At 33.3% G+C, this 23,686-nt stretch overlaps 1 protein-coding gene across 1 annotated transcript; it reads left to right on the plus strand.

The window, feature by feature from the left end:
• The first annotated feature begins 791 nt into the window (after positions 1-791).
• On the plus strand, positions 792-22,931 carry LOC123683397 (transmembrane reductase CYB561D2-like). Its single transcript, XM_045622413.1, has 3 exons — positions 792-1,147; positions 8,593-8,823; positions 22,077-22,931. The coding sequence occupies exons 2-3, from the start codon at positions 8,659-8,661 to the stop codon at positions 22,596-22,598; spliced, it is 687 nt and encodes a 228-aa protein (XP_045478369.1). The 5' UTR covers positions 792-1,147; positions 8,593-8,658; the 3' UTR covers positions 22,599-22,931.
• The last annotated feature ends 755 nt before the right edge of the window (positions 22,932-23,686 follow it).

Consider the following 23,686-nt stretch of genomic DNA (forward strand, 5'->3'; position numbering starts at 1 on the left):
TGGTTCGTTAGAAACGAGGAAAAAAGACTAAAGACAGAATCACCAAAAATAATAGACCATATAAAGAAACTGGCGGAGAAATCCTACGAAAGAATGAAGGAGCACACCAACAAAGGAATAAGGAACGCATTAGGTTATGACCATAACGAGAATAAAATGGTCAAACGGCTGAAGACCGTACTAAATCAAATGAAATAATCAACTAATCAACACATCGCAATAAATAACATGATAGCAGTAAGAGAATCCAATTTCTACACTTCAAATACATTGGACACAGCACAGGACGTGTTTGCATCATCCTCCTAACCATGCTGATATTGATATAATAGCCGATCCTTATTTATCTATTAAAATTTTTTCTTTTATCTCCTTGTGAACCAAATATATCAACAAGTCTACTGTTGTTGTTTTTTTGCACATTTCCATACATGATTATGTAGCCAGCAGTAAGTCTTCTTCTCCTGAAATGTTAGGTGTTGTGGTGATAAATTTTTATTGATTCGCCTTCTAATTTGATCTAGTTGATTGATAATAATTCAAATCTCTAATTCAAACTAATAAAAACGCTTTTTTCATCATTTGCCATAGTTTTTATCGATTTATCTGTAATCAAATCGATTAATTTTTATACAACTAGCAATACTCATTTACAAGGTTGTTTACAGGTGGCGAGGCGTTACCTTGCCACAAGCCCATAGAACACATTAGTATTCGTCTCAGAGTTATAAACATATGTTTTTTGTTTATTACTCTATGGTATTTGTATACTTTATGAAATGTCAATAATACGTCTCGCGTTCGCGTGTCACATTTGCTTTATGTGTTTGACATGATTATATCATCTGATATTACAGTTATTAGATTACCGGATCTTTGAAATGTCCAGATTATTTTGTTGACATTATTGAATGCTCAATTTAACATAGCATGATAAGTATTATGAACATATAATGAGTTGATAAAGAACAAATTCAATTAATAGTTGAATACGATTTCTTAGATAAGTGTCCTTGAAATTGATGAATAATGCTGTGGCTAGAAAGTTTTTTTGCAGCATTAGGAAACTACGTCCGGAATCCGGATTGTAATTCAGAGAAATCGCTCCGTAATTCATCTGAGTACATGTCTGTTGATTTTAGATAAAAGACTCGCTCTGCTCGCCGAAGGGGCTCCGCCCCTTGGACCCCGTCACTATGCCGGTAGATCCTTCACTGGGTATCCCTCTAGAAAATAAAAGTTTTTTTTTGGAAACCTTGTATCGTAAGCTGATTTTAGACGATTCACTCGGTATACTATGCTGATTCTAGGGTAGAATTCTATATGACTTCTTTCCTAGAACATACCGTTTCGCCCCTGCTCACATGAAAATATTTGATGCAAATAACTTTCCATGACGACAAATCAAGGGCGGTCCTAGCCTTAAATTTTGAGGGGGTTCGCCGTTAAGGGTTTCGAGTTTTTCTATGGTACCAAATCCCAGATTACACCGATATCAAGCTTAACCTCTCAAAAATATTTATATTTAGATATTTATATGAATATTTATACAGGGTGTTTCAAGTTCGAAGGCGTATTAGACGTTTCTGGAGAACGGGGCCGATTTGAAATCTGAAAATTCAGAATATGACATTGTTCATGATGCCCTATTCAGCTAAAATATTTTAGAAGTTCTGGCACTTCCGGTTATACAAGAATAAAAAAAAATTCTTCGAAAAAAACATTTTTTTTCATTTTATGTCTCAGATATTATCAAGATTTCCATTCTCAATTACTCTCTGCTAAAATTATTGCGTTAGTTCTCATAGTTTTCAAAATATTAAGAAAAAACCTTAAAAAAGAGAGAATTTCCATAGTCAGTATCACGTGAATTATTTTCACTGTGAATATCCTATGCGTAGGTATACTCAATTCACTTTCACAAACTAGAATGATGTTGGAATATCGTGCATATCTTGAATTTGAAAAATATCATCACAGGGTGTTTCAAATATTGTGCCAAAAATTGTGAACAAAATTTGTTCATAACTTTCGATTTTCAAATCTGAACCCTATTTTTTTGTGATTTCGTTGAATTCTACGGTAAAAAATAAGGGTAGTGTTCAAACATGATTGTGCTCTCAAATTCAATAATTCAAGAGTTATTCGAGATTTTATGAATTTATGTTATACGTAGGGTCAATTTCATTCAATCTGTTTCTAGAGTGCGTTTCAAATATTCAATTATTTCAAAGTGACAGGTGTACTCATTATTGAATCTAGAAGATTATAATTTGACGATATGAATCCCCATTATTCAAATAATGAAATTCTGGATCTATTCCATATCTACGGTGAATGCAACAGAATTGTTTCGAGAACTTGTCGAGCATTCAATCAGAAATATCCACATTTACCACCAATTGACGAGAAGATAATTCGGAAGGATGTTTCAAACTTTCTGTTACTCCCTTTTCATCACCACACTGATTTTTTCCTGAATTCATAAAATATATTCTACCGCTTTTTCATATGAATAGAATTGGCACACAGGAGTCCTGCATGATTTTATTTCATTTGGTAGGTAGAGGTTTTTTTCTTCTAGGTAGGTACTCCATCTAGTATAATGGATATTCATGAAGTATGCAACATCCTTTCAAGAAGATGAGGAAATTTCTAATTTAAAATTTGATGAGTTCTACCAATAATTCTATTGCATTCATCGTGAATATGGAATTAGATATTTATAATACAAGTGCAGAACTTATTGATATTCTTCCAAGAGTTCAAAATGACCGAGTAGTAGAATGAGCCTTCTGTACGAGTTTTAAACATTATGTTCCCGAATTCACTGCCTTTTTATTGAAATTGACGGAAATTTCCATAAATATCTATTAGTGATTTTTGCATTGAAAAATGTTGGTTGGCAGAACAGTTTTCTGTATCACAAATTTGACAAATAATAGATAAATCCGTTCCAGTCTATTTTGTTCCACAAAATGTGCCGGAAAGAACTGATTTGCCACTTAATTAGAGAAAAGTATATCCAGAATTTTGTCATTTGAATATCGGAAATTCAATTCGTGAAATCAAATTAGTGAAGCTTTGATAATGAAAATACCTGTCACATGTAAAGTAATTAGATATTTGAATTTCTATGGTCATAGAGTATTATTGCTAGTCTGTCTGGAAACAGATCGAATAAAATTGACCCTACGTATAACATAAATTCATAAAATCTTGAATTATTGAATTTGAGAGCATAATCATGTTTGGACACTACCCTTATTTTTTACCGTAGAATCCAGCGAAATCACAAAAAATAGGGTTCTAATTTGAAAATCGAAAGTTATGATCAAAGTTTGTTCACAATTTTTGGCACAATATTTGAAACACCCTGTGATGATATTTCTCAAATTCAAGATATGCACGATGTTCCAACATCATTTTAGTTTGAGAAAGTGAATTGAAATAGGCAAAGGATATTCACAGTAAAAATAATTCAGGTAATTGTGACTAAGGAAATTCTTTTTTTTTTACGGTTTTTCCTTGATATTTTGAAAAGTATGAGGACTAACACAATAATTTTAGCAAAGAGTAATTGAGAATGGAAATCTCGATAATATCTGAGACATATAAAATGAAAAAAAAGTTTGTTTTGAAAAAAAAATTTTTAATTCTGATATAACCGGAAGCGCCTGAACTTCGAAAATATTTTAGCTGAACAATGTCATATTCCGAAATTTTAGATTTAGGCGTACAACTTTGGTCCTGCCGTTTTGCAATAGCTGGCTGTAACGGTAAGTGGTAGTCGAAATGAATATATCGTAGATGTCATACAATAAGTTTAGTTATTTGTGAACATAACGCCATCGACATGTTAGTCGATTTGTGTCTGCATCATAAAGTTATTCACGATTAACCATGTCAGCTTACGAGCCAAATTCTCGTCATTTGAGGGAGGTTTTAATTTTCTACTGAAATATGAATAAATCTGCGGCTGAGGCTCATCGAATGCTCTCAAATACCTATGGTGAGGCCGCTATTAGTGAAAGAACGTGCCGAGAGTGGTTTCAACGCTTCAAGAATGGTGATTTTGATGTCGAAGACCAGCATCGCGGTGGAAGAGAGAAGGTTTTTGAAGATGCAGAATTGGAGGCAATACTTGATCAAGACTCATTTCAAACGCAACAATAGTTGACAGGATCATTAGGACTACAAGCCATTTCAAAACGCCTGAAAGTCATAGGAATGATTCAGAAACAAGAAAAGTGGGTGTCGTACGAGTTGAAGCCGGGAGGTGTTTGAACGGAGTTTGTTTGTTTGTGAACAGCTGCTTTCGAGGCAAAGACGGAAGGAATTTCTGCATCGGATTGGGACTGGAGACGAAAAACGGGTTCATTACGATAATCCAAAGCACATAAAATCATGTGGATATCCCGGCCATGCTTCCACGTCGACGGCTAAACCGAATATTCTCGGTTCTAAGGTCATGCTCAGTATTTGGTGGGACCAGCTCGGCGTAGTGTATTATGAGTTGTTAAAACCGACTGAAACGATCACAGGCGATCGTTATCGAACGCAATCAATTGAGAGACAAACCGCCGCAATACGACGAGAGAGTAGATGAATTGGTTTTACTGCGTGACAATGCTCGACTCCATGTTGCGAAAGTCAAGATATACTTGAAAAAGTTGAAATGGGAATTCCTACCTCACCCGACGTATTCTCCAGACGTTGCTCCCTCGGACTATCACTTGTTTCGATCAATAGCACACAGCCTGGCTGACCAGCTGACCTATCTTATGAAGAATTAAAAACTTGGATCGATTCGTGGATCGCTTCAAAAGATGACCAGTTTTTTCAATTCGTACGCTGCCCGAAAGATGTGAGAAAGTATAGTGATCAGCGATGGGCAATATTTCGAATCATAAATGTATAACCAGTGTTTTACAATAAAGCCTCAAATTTCGGTAAAAAAATTTGTGCGCTTATGTATTTGTTATATTATAATATATTTATTAACTTATCACGATTTTAGCCATTCAGGTAGAAATTTAAAAAAAAATAGTAAATCTATTGTTTCATAAGAAAAAAAAAAAGACAATTGGCAAGTATAACACAAAATCTAATTTGGTCTGTGAACCCTTGAAAACATTGTAATCACAGCTTCGTCGTCAACATCAATGTCCCTGTATATGTTCAGGAGGACTAAACTGAATCCGATGCCAATATCGAAAAAACCGGAATAACACCATATGAACTACCATTTATTCATCACGGAATAAGCCGAATTTTCTGCTCGAATAGCTGTGCGAAAATTATGAGTTTCCATACAGTTTTATAATACGTCATAATCTCAAACAATCTATTAATATGAATTTCCACCAAGTAAAAAACCGATCCTATCAAGAAGATCTGGCATACAGGCAACGTTGCAGATTATTAGACCTAATATTAGGTCTATGCATCTGACACACGTTACGTATTAAACATGATGGCCGCCGCCATATATAAACAATCGATAAAACCATCGATTTCGACGAAAGAAAGGCATTTTTATTTCAGGGAAAGCTTGAATTGTGATTAATTAATCATTTCTAACGAGAATCAGTTAATAAAATACAAGAAAACTAGCTATTAATGTGGATAACCTCGCCTTCATTAAGCCAATTTCACAATTAAAAAAAAAACTAGCTGGATTGAAGAATTTATGACAGCGGATTTGTGATCTAAGACCCAAAATAAGTAAGTCTGCAAAATTTCATCACTTTTGAATCATTATTAAAATTAATTCTATATAGTAAACATTGTTTTTCTTTTCAGAAGATGGATTATTTTCGTTTGGATGGATAATTATACAGGATATTTATTTGTCGAATATCAATTAGAAGTATCTAGAGATGTTGGACCAATTCAAGTCTGAAAATTGAGATTAAAGCTTCAAATTATTAACTAATTTGTAAAGAAATACACAATATTTGATCAACAATTATATAGGGTGCATATATTTAAAGTAGTAATTAGACATTTTGAAATTTGAAATTCTCATTTCTCTAGAAATGGCAATTTCTTTCTTTTTTAAAGAGTTTGGGAAAAATGCATGATCAAAATGTGAGAGTTATTATCAGTCAATAGAAATACTACCTGAAAAAGAAACTGCATTCAATGTTTATTTTCAGTTTTGACAAATATTGCATTTACATAATCATTCGATAAGATCTATGAAAAGACCTACAGTGAAATTTTGTTTTAGGAATATTCAGTATAGCTATAATAAACTGAAAAGGGGCAGAATGAATAGATCTACCTTTCAAAAACCCATGGCTAATGTTGCCTTACAAACAATCGTAATAATATCATATATTCTTTGAGAAATCAGGTTATAAGAAGTCCCTCATTTCCGAGGTTCATCAATACTTTTTTCAGTTGAGCAACAAATTATACTTCTATTTCATAATTTATTAAGAAATACAATATTCGATCAACAATTATATAGGGTGTATATATTTAGAATACAAGGAAGGACACCTTTTGAAATCTAAAAATTTGGTTAATAGTAGGTTATTTTCCATAATTTATAATATTGAAAGACCAATTGGACATTCCTGAAGAACTAAGGCGTTTTTAGAATCTGAAAATTGTATCGATGAATTTTGCATATTTCTTGAAGGTATATGGACAAAAATGATTTTTGTGGGTTCTGGTGAATGATCAAAGGGATACAGGTAACAATTTCATTAATACCAGTCGCGATGTAGTTATCATAGATAAGGGATGATATAGAAATTCCACTAGATAATTCTGATTCAGTGGAGGACAGCTGAATTCAAGCTTAATAATCGTGATGGTTCGTTACGTTATAGAGCAAGCTTGTAGCTCTGGGTTTTACTCAGAAGTAAATTGAACAGGGCAATATATATAGTAAATGAAATTTTGACAGATATTAGTTGAAAAAGATCAACAATTGAGCATTGTATTTACATAAAATCAAAAAATAACTTGCTAACTGTTGTTGCATTGTACTTGGATGACTTTTTTGTTTTAACAAATGTTAATTCTGAATGAATATATCTGATAGAAAATTTAAGTGATAATTTTATCGTAAAGAATTTAGGGAAAGCTAAAAATGTTTAGGGATGAATATCACTAGAAATTATGAAAAAGGTAGTATAGTAATTGTTTATATTCTTCAAATATGTATTGCAATAATTCAACATGTCTAATTGTAAACATATGAAAACTCCTTTGAAAACTTAATTGAAATTTGATTCAACAAAAGAGAGTTGTAATAATAGGTATATACATTTTTATAAAAGTTTAATCATTCATTCATGACATGGCAGGTATTAATAAATAGTTACCTTTTAAAGTATTTAATACCTACATTGAATTGCTGGAAAATTCATACCAATTTCGAAAGTAACTGCCATGTCAAAATTCTTCATATACTGAATGATCCTTCAAATTTTATTTCTGTTGTAACATTTTGACTAGTAATTCAAGTGAAAAATTCGAACTGATTTTATATATGTATATAGTATAGCTATAAATGAACAACCTGAAAAGAGACAGAATGAATAGACTTGCCTTTCGAATACCCATGGCTTATGTTACCTCATAAGCAAATTTAATATCTAGGTAGAACCTTTTTGAGAAATCGGGTTATAAATTTGAGAGTCTCTTAATTTCCAAGGTTTCAGTTGAACGACAAATAATATTATGATAATATAACAGGGTATATATGGTTGAAATTATTCGTATGAAAGATTTCACAACGATTTGATTTCTTCATTATAAATTCAACAGCACTGCACTCAAATTCTTCAAAAACTGATAGGTCACTTATATTTTTGCACTCTTCAGTCGTAAAAGTGTATATTTTAGATATTCAAAAAACACATGGAAATTTTTTGAATGTCATCTGACTAACTTGGCTCTTTTTCCAGTAATAAAGCCAATTGTGAATTATCTATAAGGAGTTTTTCTATCTGTTTAATACATGATCGGATGAAGCTTCTGTTCTCTTTTGTAGTTCCATCTTTTGTCGCAATAGATTCAAATTCTCACGAAAGAGAATGTAGTTTTATAGTTTGTGGAAAATAAACGAAAAATTCCTGAAATAAAGTAACATTCATCCAATGGAATCAATAATTATACAAACCCTTCAAACGAACCTGAACTGAAAATGCATTCGATGATATCAATGTTCATTTCCAAATTTTGACAAATATCTATCGAATTTTCGATTCGCCGAAAACTTTGCATTTTATCTGTCGGCATTTATTTAAAGAATAACAATTTTGGAAACTGCAAACTTTTTCAAGAACTTTCATATATCGAAATGGAATATTTATTATTAACATGACACTGACAGCCAAATTGTCCACAGATACCACAGAAATATGGGACTTGAAATGTCAAAATGATCCGAAACACCCCGTATACTCGAAAACCGCGGGGAGAATCGAAGGTTTGGGATTTTTCCCGGGATCTCCAGACGATTTTGAGGGGGGTCTAATTCTTGTCATTTTTGCTCTAGATGGTCCCGTTTGGGCTGTGATTTTACGTTTATAGTTTGACGTATATGTGCAAGCGGTTTTATATATACTTAGATAATTAGTTTCGGTTGCTACTCAATTTTTATTCCCAGTGTTTAGAATACGGTTATATTTTGGAATGGGGAAAGAGATGAAGAAACAAAAAGTTAAAAGAAATGAAAATGAGGGGTTCTCCAATTTGATACAATTCTTCCAAATTATATTTGTATTATTAATTCTTTATTTAATAGCCATAAGTGAATTAGTTATAATGAACGTTCATGTGTTCTTTTCAAATATAGGAGTAAGTATTTTGTAGGTGATTACTGTCCATAATTTTCAAGATGGTTTTTAAATAATAATAATGAAAGCAAATGCTGTCTGATTTTACATATGTATTTGACAGATACTTGCAATATTCTATATGAAACTATAACAAAGTTTTCGTATATATGTATCAGTAGTACCTATAACTTAAATCAAACTTGGAAATTCTATTCATCAACATTGTACAGGAATACTATCAATTAACTTCTTTGCAATGAGGTAATCTTTAATTCAAGTGAAATGTTGATAAATACTGGAAATAATAATAATTCATGGTCCACATTTGTTATATATAACTTTTCGAATTTAGTATGTGGAAGCTTTGACACAACCTATTTGTAGTTATCAAAATAACATCATCAAAAGCTATGCGTACCATTTTCGTCTAGTGTTGAACATATTTCCAGAATTGAGAAACATTAGTAAAACCTGCTACTTTCGATATCAAATTTTCTGATTAATTTCGCGTTTTTTTCTATCTTGTCTTTTTTGCTGGGTATGTTATCCCTTTTTCGCCATTTTTGAGTGCCTAGGCTCTTGGGTTTATGACAGTTGAAATAAGATTTCTTTGGGAAAGTAGTAAATGATTTTTAGAAAATAATAATTACTTAAATTTTTATTTATTGCACAGTCCGGGCATTATCATTCGATTTTTCAGTTATTTTTTTCATCAGCAAAATTCAAAGGGACTTTTCGATTGTTTATTCAACTGCTGATGGTAGAATTTAGATACCTAGGTAATTTTTGTATTTATTGCAAGTAATAGGTGTGATATCGCCTGAGGGATACTATTAATATGACGTCAAAATGTGTTTTAGACATCTATTATTCGGCGATTATTCGCATATTGAGACACGATCGCACCACATGTCGTTGTGCCGTATTTTGTGAAGAAATTATTCCCGAAGGGCATCGCAAACTGAAGCACTGGAATTAAAGGTAGATAACGACTCGTGTCGAATGCTACCGTAATGCGAGTAATTGTACAGTTGTGTTGTGATCTATCAATACCAATAGCAGCGCGCATTTTGGATATTGTGGATTCTACACGACACCTGTGGAAGGAACACAGCTTCCATGCAAGTGCAACTTGAGTTGGCTAGCCGATGGAAGAGCAATGTTCTTTAGCAGTCGTTGATAAATAGATATGATTACGAAAGCTCAAACAAGAATGGATGAAATTTTGAATCAATGCGTGGTTATCCACGTGAGTTTTCTCACTTGGTCACTTTTAAATACAGGGTGTCCCGGGAAGAATGCGACAAACGGATACCATGAATTAAGGTCATCATGGAGGACCCGTATCAAGAGGTTTCAATCGTCTCAGAGCCTGCGTTTGGGATATACAGGGTGATCTTCGTCTCATGAGTGAAATTTCACAGTTCAATAACTCTTTAACTAATCGACCGAATAATTTCGATTTTCGATGATTTTTCACCCTTAACTATAGCCTTCCTTCATTATTTCTGAAATTTAAATCAGATCCGGACCAGGAAATCAGATCCGGACTTTTTCTATTTTCGTGAATATTAGATCACACTGTACGACTACGTGAACAATAAGATTTTTTTGCCTTTTCGTAATCACAAAAATTTAATTCAATATGAAAATTCTAAATCGTCATACAGGATGATCAATTAACATTCCCTTAAGAGTGGAATTTTGCAGTTCGCCATTCACTAGGAATGGAATCAATAATTCCCGTTATTTTCACGTATGGGCTCAGGATAATCCAAAATTCATAAAAATTCCTAAGTTAGATTCTCGAAATGAATGTTTGATGCGGAATCTACAAGAATCGTTTTATTTGCCCAAATATTTTTTAAAATACTTAGGTAGACAGGAAAAATTGATCTAAATTTTTTGGAACATAATTTTGTTTGTTAGAAAACATTTAAATGGAAACATTGTGGTTGCAACATGGAGCTAATGCGCACTAACAAAAAAAAATTGCGCGATTATTTGACTGAGACTTTTGAAAAAAGATGGATTAGCAGAATGGAAATGAGGCCTCCTCGATCCCTTCATCTGACACCCTTGGATTTTTTTAATGTGGAGGTCTATGCGATACAGACTAACACTAGGGAGTAACTGATACAAATAATTTGTTTGCGATATTATCAAATCACAATCGAATACGATAGCGAAATCAACGTGCTCAAAAATGTATTGAAATGGAGGGATACCATTTTGAACAATTTCTGCCGAACTGAAAATATTTTATTTATTTTGTTTTTGATTCATTGTTTTCAAGATCAAATAATCTCAAATTATTTGCTGTTTTTTGTTCTTTTCCTCATCCAATTTGTTGATTTAAAGTTTTCTTAAATAATTTGAGAAATATTTAGGGAAGGCATTCGTGTGAAAAAAACTGCAATTTTCGAAATATCCTTTCCGATAAATTCAAGATACCTATCTTGAACTATAAAATTTTTCTCATAAAGAAATATTGATCACCATGTATGAAGGAGCCAAGCAGGGATTTAGAGTTTTTATTATGAATTAATTCTTTGTGGTTACGAAAACGAAAAAAATCATGATATCAATGTACAGGGTATTTCAATATTCACGAAAATAGAAAAAGTCTAAAATTTTCCTGGTCCGGTTCTGATTAATTCGATTTCAAAAATATTAAAGGAAGGCGATAGTAAATGGTGATAAAACTTCAAAATTAGAAATTATTCGGTTGATCAATTGAAGAGTTATTGAACTAAAAAACATTTAAATATGTTTATTGATCACCCTGTATGACCGTGCCAAACAGAGATTTAGAATTTTTATTATGAATCAATTCTTTGTGGTCACGAAAATGAATAAAAATCATAATGTTCACGTACAGGGTGATCCAATATTCACGAAAATAGAAAATGTCAGAAATTTTCCTAGTCTGGATCTGATTTATTCGATTTCAGAAATATTGAAAGAAGACGATAGTAAAGGGTGACAAAACTTCAAAATTTGAAATTATTTGGTCTATTGATTAAAGAGTTATTGAATAATGAAACTCCACTCATGAAATGAACATCACCCTGTATATCCCAAACGAAGGCACTCAGGCGATTGAAACCTCTTGATACGAGTCCTCCATGATGACCTTAATTCATGATATCCGTTTGTCGCATTCTTCCCGGGACACCCTGTTGTATTGAAAATTTCATTCAGAAAAGCGATACTAGAATTTTCAAAACGAGAAATTCAATTTTATTTCGTTCTGTAGACTGGTGCTGAAGGTTCAGTTTGAATTGATAGGAATTAACATCAAATAAAGGCCACTAGCATTCAAATGAATTGTTCTTTAAATTTACATATATATTCAGGATGGGCCACTTCATTCAGAAAAGCGATACTAGAATTTTCAAAACGAGAAATTCAATTTTATTTCGTTCTGTAGAAGACTGGTCAGTTTGAATTGATAGGAATTAACATCAAATGAACCGTTCTTTAAATTTACATATGCATACAGGGTGGGTCACAATTGATGGTGTCCTAAAAAGAAACGGAGAACGGTCAACGGAAAGTAATAATAACCATCTTTATTCCAAATCACCCTGTTACAATATATGTATAATTGATCAAATGAAATGGTACAGTGTCAAGGAAAATAAGAATAAATTCATATGCAACAAAAATCATCCATTGAGTATGGTTCCATTTCAAGCAGAAACTTGAAGACTTCCTTCTTGAAATTTTTGATGTTGTCTATTTTTTTAATACTAGTCGGTAGTGAGTTGAATAACTTTAATGTTCTATATCTAGCATGCTTCTGCGAAGTAGTAAGATCATGCCTGGGATATAGGTACTTTAAATTTCTAGTTTCATAGTATGCCTTCTTATTTTCATATTCTTCAAATAGATGTTTATTTTTGAACATAAAAATGAGGCATTGCTGGATGTATATGCCATATAATGTGAGAATCCCATTTTCTTTGGAGAGATCTCTGCAGGACTGCCTGTAACTGGTTTTACTAAGTAGTCTTAGGGCTTTTTTTTGTATCTTGAATAATGATGTTATACAAGGGTGGATATAGCTCTTTTTCATGGGGGGGCGGTAGTAACGATTCAAAACCAATAATTTGCAATGAAATTATTGCATGAAATGTTTTATGTGCACCACGTTGGGTAACTTTCTTTCAGGGTTTCGATATTCATGGGGGTGGGGGTTAATTACCCCCATTATTTTCAATTTTTTCAATTAGAATGACCTGCATATCATAAGATGTAAAGAAAATGAAATTTCCTTTCAGAAGAGAAGATATATAAATGTAATGTAATGTAGTTAAAGACTAAGGAGTCTATTTCGATTCAAAAATGAGTTTTTTATCCCTCACATTCAGTTCATCACCAATAAGGCTTTCAAAATGCTGGGTTTCATAAAGAGATCATTGAAGGATTTAATGATGTGAATGTTTTAAAAACAGTATACTGCTCAAATGTAAGGAGTATTTTAGAGTATTCAGCAGTGGTATGGGCGCCTTATTATATTGTCCATAGACAAAATATTGAACGGGTACCGAGGAAATTTTTGAAGTGGGTATCGTATAAGACTGGATTGTCAATGTCATCCGAAAATTATAATCAAGAGATAATCGGACTACGATCTTTGGATTTGAGAAGAGATAACCTCACGTTATGCCCATTTTCAAACTTGTGAATAACCTCATCGATTGTAATTACTTAATGAGCAGAATAAATCTCAACTGTAGTCCAGCGCTCCTATAAGATCTCGAGAGGTTTTTCACATTAACTTTGCGCCAACAAATTATAGTGTCCTCAGTCCATTATCTAGAGCTCTTCGCCTAGCTAACAAATGTCAGGCTGATATATTTTTGGTATCTATATTCACCCTTCGAATCTCAAGCTTTTACTAGTCCGCTGGCATCTCAGATCTGATTTTACCTAAGGCCCAACAATAATAATAAAAAATTTTTTAAAGTGTGTATTTCTTGAAAGTTCGACTTTATGGATGAGTGCTTGTGTATTTTTGTTCTTTATAATTCAATGAAATGTAACGTTAAATGGCTTCGCCGTCTGATTAAATAAATAAAATAAATGAATAAATGTTCCTATACTTCAAAGCAGTTTAGCAGTAGATAGGGACAGACTTGAATCCAGGCTAGTCCCTAGGGCGGTTTTACACCCCCATAGTATGTCTGAAACTGCCCGGAAGAAAAAGACTATTCTCAAAATAATAACGAATGTTTTTGACTTTCCCTCCCTAGATGTTGAAATTCTACCCCAGAGAAAATTGTCTGGATTCGACAAAAAAAAATTCTGTTTGAAATATGGAAAAATGTTTCCACAAAAATTTTTAGAAAATCGAGTTCATTCAGAAAATGAAATTCAATTTGCCTACCGAAAAAAAAATCTCGAACGTTGCAGGTTTTCCGCCATTTTAAATTTTGAAATCAAGTTTGAACTATCTAAATGGCCTCATTGAGTGACATTGAATCACATGAAATTTTAGTCGTAACTATATTCGTTGAAACAAAACATACCTAATGTTCTGCGTATGCAGATTTCTACTGGTAGATTCCAAATGATCTTCTTCCAATTGATACGTCCTCATTAATTAATGGGAAATAATTGAGTAGGTATTTTGAACCAAAACCAAATAATTTCGCCGCATTTTCAAAAGATCAATGACAGTAGTAGTGAAAATAAACAATTCAGCAGAAAATGTCCGAATTGAAAATATTAATGAAACCGGTGCACTAAGGTCGTTCAGACGGAAAATTCAAACTAGAATAAGAGCCATCTGTGATGAATCGTGAAAGAATGTTCATACAAAAATTTTGTATTTTTTTATGTATAATATGAATCTGGAATAAACAATAGGCGTTCCGATTCGAAATTCCAAAGCTGATCCCCGTAACGCCTCAAGAGGGAATTAAATGGAAGAGGATCAGGCAAAAGTTGGTTTCCCCTTAAAATCATCAACCTTTTATTCGAAACATTTCTCCGTGAGATGTTATCTTTTCGAAAAATTCTACTGACTCAACTTAAAAAAAATAACCCGGTTCCCATATAAAGGTTGTTCCTGAATTGGAGGTACCAACCTCAGTACCAACGAAAATGAAAGATTCCTCTGGTTATTAAAAAAAAATCCTATAAACATGAGCCCGCAGTCACTTTGTTTACGAGATACAGGGGTTAAAATTCAATTGTTTTCAGTTTTTTTTTCATATCCTTCTCTTAGCAAGATATTAAACTTGAATATTGTATAAATATACCAATTTGAAGTTTTCATGATGTGATATCTTAATTTCCAAAAAACAAAAAAAATCTACAGGATAATTTTTTTTCTGAAACAGTGGCCGCTTCTTTCCTTCAGAACATTTTTTTGGTGGATCAATCTGATAGTAAAGAAAAATGTAAGAAGAAACTTTGGTCCAGTACTACACTTTTTGGTGCCTTGTAATTTTGTCGTATCTTCTATCGATTTCGGAAAAAAAAATTCAAATAATTATTTAGTAATCCTCAAGAAAATTCAAATTATTATGAAGAGGAGAAAATAAAAAAAAAATGAATTGATCGACGATTCTTCACGACCAATGCGTATGAATTTCCTCATGTTCTTTGGTCAGGATGCACATCTCTGACATCTCATTAAACATTCTGCATGTTCTTTCTACATTTGATCGTATTGGCTGAAAAAAATATTATCAAAACTTCTGTAAGTATATCATTTATTGCCATTTAAATCATTTTTCATGAAATAATTGTTATAGAACTCAAAAATGTTTTATAAGCGATTCCGTTAATCAAATCACCATAATTTAAAAGTTCTATGACATTTCATGGAGTTCTGCAACAAGTGTCTGCCAATATTGCCTTGCCATTGGAATAAAAACTTGCTTTTAATCAGGGAACCTTACAATTTAGGTATAGGAACATTTATAACGTCTAAAAGGGAATTTTATTTTCTTTCAATACAGCTTACGATATGCAGGTCATTCTATTTGAAAAAAAAAAACATTTCAGTATTTCTTGTGATTTTCCACAACCCTGTATGATTAGGGATGTATTTTATCGAACATATGAATGATACACAGGATATTGGTAATCCATACCAGAAATTTCAGCTTGAAGGGTTAAATTATGTTTATTATGTTACTACATTTTTCAAGATACAGAAGAGTGAGTAATCAATTTAGGGTGATTCAAAACTTGAGGAGAAAAATTAAGGAACGTATATTATATATAGTCTTATCAGCCTATATATATTCTTGATCATGGTCCATGAAACGTTCACCACAAATTCTTATTTTTAAAGGAAATTCTCCAAGAGTATTTATTTTTTTGAGGTAGGTACTCACTATATGTTTTTTTTATCTACGTAGATATAATAAAAAAATTTCCATTTCGACATCAAATTCAGATGTAGAAAGCGAATCGAGGTATTCTAAAATTTTAAAGCAAAAAAACGAATTGAATTCCACCGGCCCAGATGTACAATGCCATAGCCAGGGCCATAGCAAACTCCGCAATATTTTCTAGAGTGGTCAACGGAATGTTGAAATATTTACCCAGTACATAAGTAATATAAGTTGTCTTGTAGTATTTCTATGCGCGGCATGCGCAGTTGTATATTTATTCTGTGTAATTGTTAGATAGGCCATGTGCAAGCACTGCTCGCTCCTTTCTCTCGTTGGCCGTTGTTGAAGAGTATTATTGTATATTTGTCAGTGTGTTTACTACACAGTTATTTCCTATATTTTATTAAAGACTTTTAATTATTAAACAGTGCGTTTAATTTATAACAGGTTATGTGCCCAGGTGCGTTCTCATTGCGTGCAATCTAGACTTCTTATAATAGTTTATCGGTCGGGAACGTTCCACTACGTAAGTACATTTATATATATTGTGAAATAGTGTTGTGAAACAGACGAACAATAATTCAAGATGGCAGCAGTTAATTATTTCGCCAGTGTGCCAAAGCTAAACGGACGCGAAAACTATCAGGAATGGGTATTCGCCATTGAAAACGTGCTAGTACTCGAAGGGTTGGATAAGTGCATTGATGGCAGTGAATTGGACTCCGTTTTATTAGCCAAAGCAAAGGCAAAATTAATATTGACAATGGAACCATCGCTTTACACCCACGTGAGAGATGCAAAAACTCCTAAAGAAGTATGGACGAAACTTAAAAATCTGTACGACGATGGCGGTTTTACCAGAAAGATCGGGCTTTTAAGGACCAGCCAGATTGGAGAACCATGATTCTATGGAGAGTTACATAACTCAAGTCGTCGAAACATCGCAAAAGTTGAAAAGAACGGGCTTCAACATTGATGATGAATGGGTCGGATCATTACTCTTGGCAGGCTTACCCCCGAAATATTCACCGATGATTATGGCTGTTGAACACTCTGGTATTAAAATAACAACAGATGCCATTAAATCGAAATTGCTCGATATGCACGCAGATGGCGGTAGCCAGGGGCATGGAGAAGCGTTTTCTGCTAAAAGTAACGCACGAAAAGGGAAACAGTTCCAGAGGTGGTCCAGAGATGGCGGAAGAAGCAGCGATTCGAACAGTAGGTCGTACGTCAATGAGAATAACCCATAGAGAAAGGAGGAAAAGAGTGACGACTCAGCGGTAAAATAAATAAGCGTGATTGTGGCGACCTTATGGGCAGGGATTGGAACTAATGATGTTGATTCTGCGCATTTGGCTCCTTATTATTTCATAATTCCAAACAACTCAAAATTTGAATGAAAACCTGCACCGAAAATTGTGAAAAAACTGTAATATCAATTACAGTTTTTTCAATATTTCAGTGAGGTTTTGCATCCAACTTAATTTTTACTCAAGTAATAATACTCAACGAATTTTGACATACTTTTTATTGCACATAATTATACAAATTGATATTTGTGAACAGAAATTAATTGAATAATTGAATCAAATTATATATATCGTATTGTACCACTTGAATATTAAAGAAGGAAACATTTCATTTGAAGATAAAATAATTATTTTTGTGATTACTGACAAATATCCAGGAAATCGAAGGATTGATTGAGAATTGGAATCTTCAATTCTTTGGCAGAACTCCAACGTAAGCCTTTTGAAACCTGGAACAAAGTGAAAAATTGATGGTGATCCTGAAGAGACTTTTATTGAAAGTATATTAGGTGATAGCAATAGAACAATATGAAGTGAAAATATAGCTCCCTTTTCTTAAATCGACACAACTGCTCTCTTCGACATTTAGGTACTAATATAAAAAAAAATTATCTTTGTTAAATGACTCTTTTTCTTGATATTAATTTGATTTTAAATGCCTGGTCTTTTCTTCACAGAAAGGGAAACAGTATCAGTATTCGGTTGGTAATTTCTGATCCTATCTGAACTTGAATCTGTTAAACTAGTACTCGGCACATAATTAATTAAATTATTCTGATCTTAAAGCAGTGCATAATTTGGAAAATCTGGCAGGGATGAAAGTAAAAGTCTTGTTTTAGGTGTATTGAAAAAATTGTCCTCACTGATATGGTCCCCACATATTTTACTCATACTCATATTAATATTTGCTGGATAGAACAGCTTCAATTGATTTATCCCATTCAAAAATTCTATTTGGAGGTCTAAAACAGTGCTTGTTCGTGGTTGAACCCCTAACAAGTTTGGATGCAACATGAATAGATAATGTTATGATAAAATGCTGATCAGTTATGACAAAAGGTGCTTTATATTTATAATTATCATACTTATACGAAAAAACTAGAAGATATATGCCTAAAATTCTTCAATGCGTTGCCATCAAATATTCAAACGAAGGAAAATTTCAAAAAATACGAAAAATACATACCTACATGATCATTTATTTCAACTGGAACCCTCTAAAATTTAGTATTTTTTTATGTAAAGAGTTTTTGACATTGTTTCATTTGTTATTTTTTTGTAAATGAGAATCTTCTGAAATAAAGATTGTTATTATTATTAACAAACTTGTACCTGCAAGAAAATAAGAATCAGGAGAGAACTGAAATGAAACACAAAAGAGAGGTTGGAATTTACGCCGAAAACATTTCATCAGTAGATACAGTAGATAAGGATGAAATATGTTTTTGTGTGAAATAGCGATACATTAGTTCCTAACCCTGTCCCTCGGGTCGCTAGCATCAACATTTCAAACGACTGCACGCAGTCGTCAGTCTTCTCTTTATTTGTCTATGGAATAACCAAAGATTTGAGAATAACGTAAACAAAAAGGATCGTAGTAATATCACATGCTTCAAATGTAAGGAAAAAGGACATTATGTGTCGCAGTGTCTAAACAAAAACAAACTTACGCTTTGAGTGCCGTGTTTGCTAATGGTTCTTTTAGCAACACTGACTGGTATATTGATAGCGGTGCCAGTTTTCACCTTACAGCAAGTGATAACGATCTCATTGACAAACGGAAGCCAGAAATAAGAGAAATATTATGTGCGAATGAGGCCAAACTTGCAGTCGAAAGTGCAGGTGATGTCAGAATGGAAACTATGGTGAGAGGAAAAAGTGTTAATGTACTTTTACAAAACGTACACTTCATTCCAGGACTAACCACGAATCTGGTCTCTGTTAGCCAATTAATTAGAAACGGAGCCAGAGTAAATTTCCATGACACAGGATGTGAAATTTTTAATAAAAATAACGTTCTTGTTGGAGTAGCTGATTTGAAGAACAATGTATACAAGCTGAGATTGAATAACAAGAATTCAACAGCATTGTTGGCCGCTCCAATGGTTACACCAGATCTATGGCACAGGAGACTAGGGCACATCAACTCGGATTTCTTAATAAAAATGCCAGAAGTAGTTGAAGGTATGCCACCGTTCAAACTTGGAGAAAAAATACAGAAATCTAATTGTGAGGTATGTTGCGAGGCAAAACAAAATAGATTACCGTTCCCAGCAAAAGGAAGTAGAGCCAGTGACGTATTGGAGATTATTCATAGTGATGTCTGTGGACCTCATGAAAAATTATCTATAGGAGGCTCAAGGTATTTTCTCACATTCATAGATGATTACTCAAGAATGTGTTTCATCTATTTTTTAAAATCGAAGGATGAAGTTCCAGAGAAGTTTCACCAGTTCAGATGCCTAGTGGAAAAACAGAGGAATAAACGAATAAAAATTCTGAGAACAGACAATGAAGGGGAGTACATTGGTAGAGATTTCCAAAATTATCTCAAAAACAATGGTATTGTTCATCAAAGGACAAACAGTTATACTCCAGAGCAGAATGGTATGGCAGAGAGGTTCAATAGGACGATTGTAGAAAGAGCAAGATGTTTACTCTTCGACCAAAACCTAGGTAAGCAATTTTGGGCTGAAGCGAGTAAAACTGCTTGCCACCTAATCAATCGTTCAGTTACCTCTAGTATTTCAAAAACTCCATATGAAATGTGGCACAACAAAAAGCCAGACATTAGTAGCATACGAGTATTTGGAAGTACCGCAATGTCTCATGTTCCAAAAGAGAATAGGCAGAAATGGGATAAAAAGGCCGTCAAATGCATCCTTGTAGGATTTGATGATCACACCAAAGGATACCGACTTTATAACCCAAACAGCCGAAAAGTTTTCATCAGTCGAGATGTCACAAAACTGGAGAACATAAAGAAGAGTGTTGCTCTAAACATCGAAGAACCAGTTCAAGAGGTGACAGATTCAGTGGGAGTCTCCGCATCAAAAATGGAAGATTTCAAAGAAAATGGTCAACCAACAGATGAACTGGACGACAGTGAACCTGAGACTACTTCAGGTATATCAAACGATCAACCTAGAAGATCTCAAAGACAGAGAAAAAAGAAGGTGGATCCAGACTTCGTAACATATGCATGTGGTGGACATAACAGTGCAATAGGTAATCCGAAATCTGTTTCAGAGGCTTTATCCAGTCCTGATAGTATTTTTTGGAAAAGTGCCATCGAAGAGGAACTACAGTCTTTTGAAGAGAATCAGGTATGGGAATTAGTTGAAACGGAGAGAGATGTCACTGTTGTCGATTCAAGATGGGTTTTCAAGAGGAAGTCCAGTGCTGATGGAGAAGTGAAATATCGAGCAAGGTTAGTCGCAAAGGGATTTACACAAAAGTATGGAATTGATTACAATGAGACTTTCTCTCCTGTAGTCAGATATTCCACTCTTAGAATTTTATTTGCATTAACAGTCAAATTAAATTTAGACATAAGGCATAAGGTTTTATATGCTCAGAATCTGATAAATGTAAAGTTTTGAAGCTTAATAAGGCAATTTATGGTCTTAAGCAGTCAGCTAAGTGTTGGAATGATAGAATTAATTCAGTATTATTAGAATTGGGATATACTAAATCTCAATATGAACCTTGTCTTTTTTCCAAAAAGGTTGAAAATAGCTTTATAGTCATAACTTTATATGTGGATGATTTTTTCATTTTTTCCAATGATGTAATGGAAACTAATAATTTAAAAGACGAATTAAGCAAAATATTCAAAGTAAAAGATTTGGGTGTTGTCAGAGAATGTCTTGGTATGAATGTTAATTATGATAATGGGAACAGCTCTTTGTGTGAATTTGTTCAGTGATAATCAAGGTGCAATTAAATTATCTGCGAATGATACCTATCATAAAAGGTCAAAGCATATTGACATCAGACATCATTTTGTTCGACAAGTTATTGCAGAAAAGCAAATTGTATTGAAACATTTACCGACACATGAAATGCCAGCTGATATTTTAACGAAAAGTTTACCTGCTGTTAAACATAATAATTTTTCAAAAATGTTGGGCATTCATGATATGTAGTAGTTCTTAAGTTTCATCATGTGATTTTGTTTTTTATTTGTACTGTGTAAGTGGGGGTGTTGAAATATTTACCCAGTACATAAGTAATATAAGTTGTCTTGTAGTATTTCTATGCGCGGCATGCGCAGTTGTATATTTATTCTGTGTAATTGTTAGATAGGCCATGTGCAAGCCATGCTCGCTCCTTTCTCTCGTTGGCCGTTGTTGAAGAGTATTATTGTATATTTGTCAGTGTGTTTACTACACAGTTATTTCCTATATTTTATTAAAGACTTTTAATTATTAAACAGTGCGTTTAATTTATAACACGGACCACCCCCCGAATTTTTTTTCTAGCTACGGCCATGCAGATGTGAGACCTATTTTAAGTCATAAACCCAAATGACTGATTTACAAAAATACCGAACACCTAATACTGAGAGTTCATTACTTACTTTGAATTTATTTTTTCAGTGGATGCTGATGATGGTTCAAGGCTTATTAGTATTCCGAGGGATCAATCCAATACTAAGGAAATTCTTAGGAAAAGACACCGTTTTCATCCATTGGGTTATAGAAACAATTGCTTTGATTGGTGCAACCATGGGATTCATTTGTGCGTATCAAGATAAAGTGAATAAAAACAAGGAACATTTCATCACATGGCACGGAATCTTCGGTCTTACAGGATTCTCTTTCTCCATATTGAGTGGTATAAACGGCATTCCTACTTTGTATAGGAAGGAATTGAAGAACTATATTTCACCAAAATTGAACAAATTTGTCCACATCTTAACTGGCACAATAGGGTTCTTATTTGGCGGGCTTTCCTTGATAATGGCCTGCTATACGAAGTGGTTCGCTATGAGGACCACACACAGTTTAATTAGTTTTTGTATAGCAATATTTTTAGTAGTCAATGTCGTAATTTATACACTACTCAGACCTTTTAACAAAGTTCAGAGCAATTGGAAAAAATTAACATCCAAAGAATGAATACATTCAAATTATTACAAACAAGTATTATTTCCACAAGAGACTTGTCGAAAAACAAGTGCATAAGAATAAAAGAAAGGAATTATGTAATTTCTTAAATTCAAGATTTATAAATATAAAATATAAGTGAAATCAATGTAAAGCTACTCCGCAAAATGTATGTACATGTCTGACTTTCTCACGTTTGTTTAATTAACCAATGAGGAGCTCTAGTCAAATTCGAGTTATCGATAATCCGACCTTGACTCTTGACTCTGATTGGCCTGTCAAGTTCGATGTTTTCAGATTTGTGTTTGTGACAGTTAAACATCTAATATAAACAATTCTACCGAATTTTAGATTTTTATTAATCACATTGTTTTGTTCTACAAAATTCCACTTGTTATCAGAGGCGACGCTAGGGGGGTTGGCCCAAGTTCCACCCCCTAAAATTTTGTTCTCCTTCCTAAAATTTGCCATACTAAAGCTAAAATAATTACAAGATCAGCAGAACTGTAATTATCGTATATTATTTCCTTGCCCCCCCTGTTTTTGAAAGCTGGCGTCGCCACAGCTTGTGATTGAATTTGTCTTAAGTCTGACCTTTATAATATAGTACACTCAACTGCTTGGAACTACCACGAGTGTTGTTTTCTTCATTGAGTATAGAATAACAGGAGGGAGCATAAGACCTGAAATTGAGAGAATACATTAATTCATCCCAGGAATAGAACAATGAAAAGAGGATAAAAAATCAATCAATATCTTCCGTCTGATGGAAAGTATATCCATTTCATCGTTAATCTTTGTCATTTAAAAACTTATAAACATATTCGAATTTGATAAACCGATTCCCATTTCTTGTGAATTGCTTCTTTGGAAAATTCAAATAGAGCGCCCGAATTAGGTCATACATTACAATAAAATGAAAGGACATCAAAATTTTAGGAAAAGAGGAATTCACTAATAACTAAGAAAACATTTAGCATAGAGGAATATTATTGGATCTATTAGAAGAACTTGTGAATGATAAAATGTGTGGAAAAATAATGAATTTATAGACCGACTGCTAATTCTTACTAATCTAGAGTGATTTAGGAAACTTACTT

The sequence above is a fragment of the Harmonia axyridis genome, chromosome 1, assembly GCF_914767665.1.
Source record: "Harmonia axyridis chromosome 1, icHarAxyr1.1, whole genome shotgun sequence".
NCBI classification, from domain to species: domain Eukaryota; kingdom Metazoa; phylum Arthropoda; class Insecta; order Coleoptera; family Coccinellidae; genus Harmonia; species Harmonia axyridis.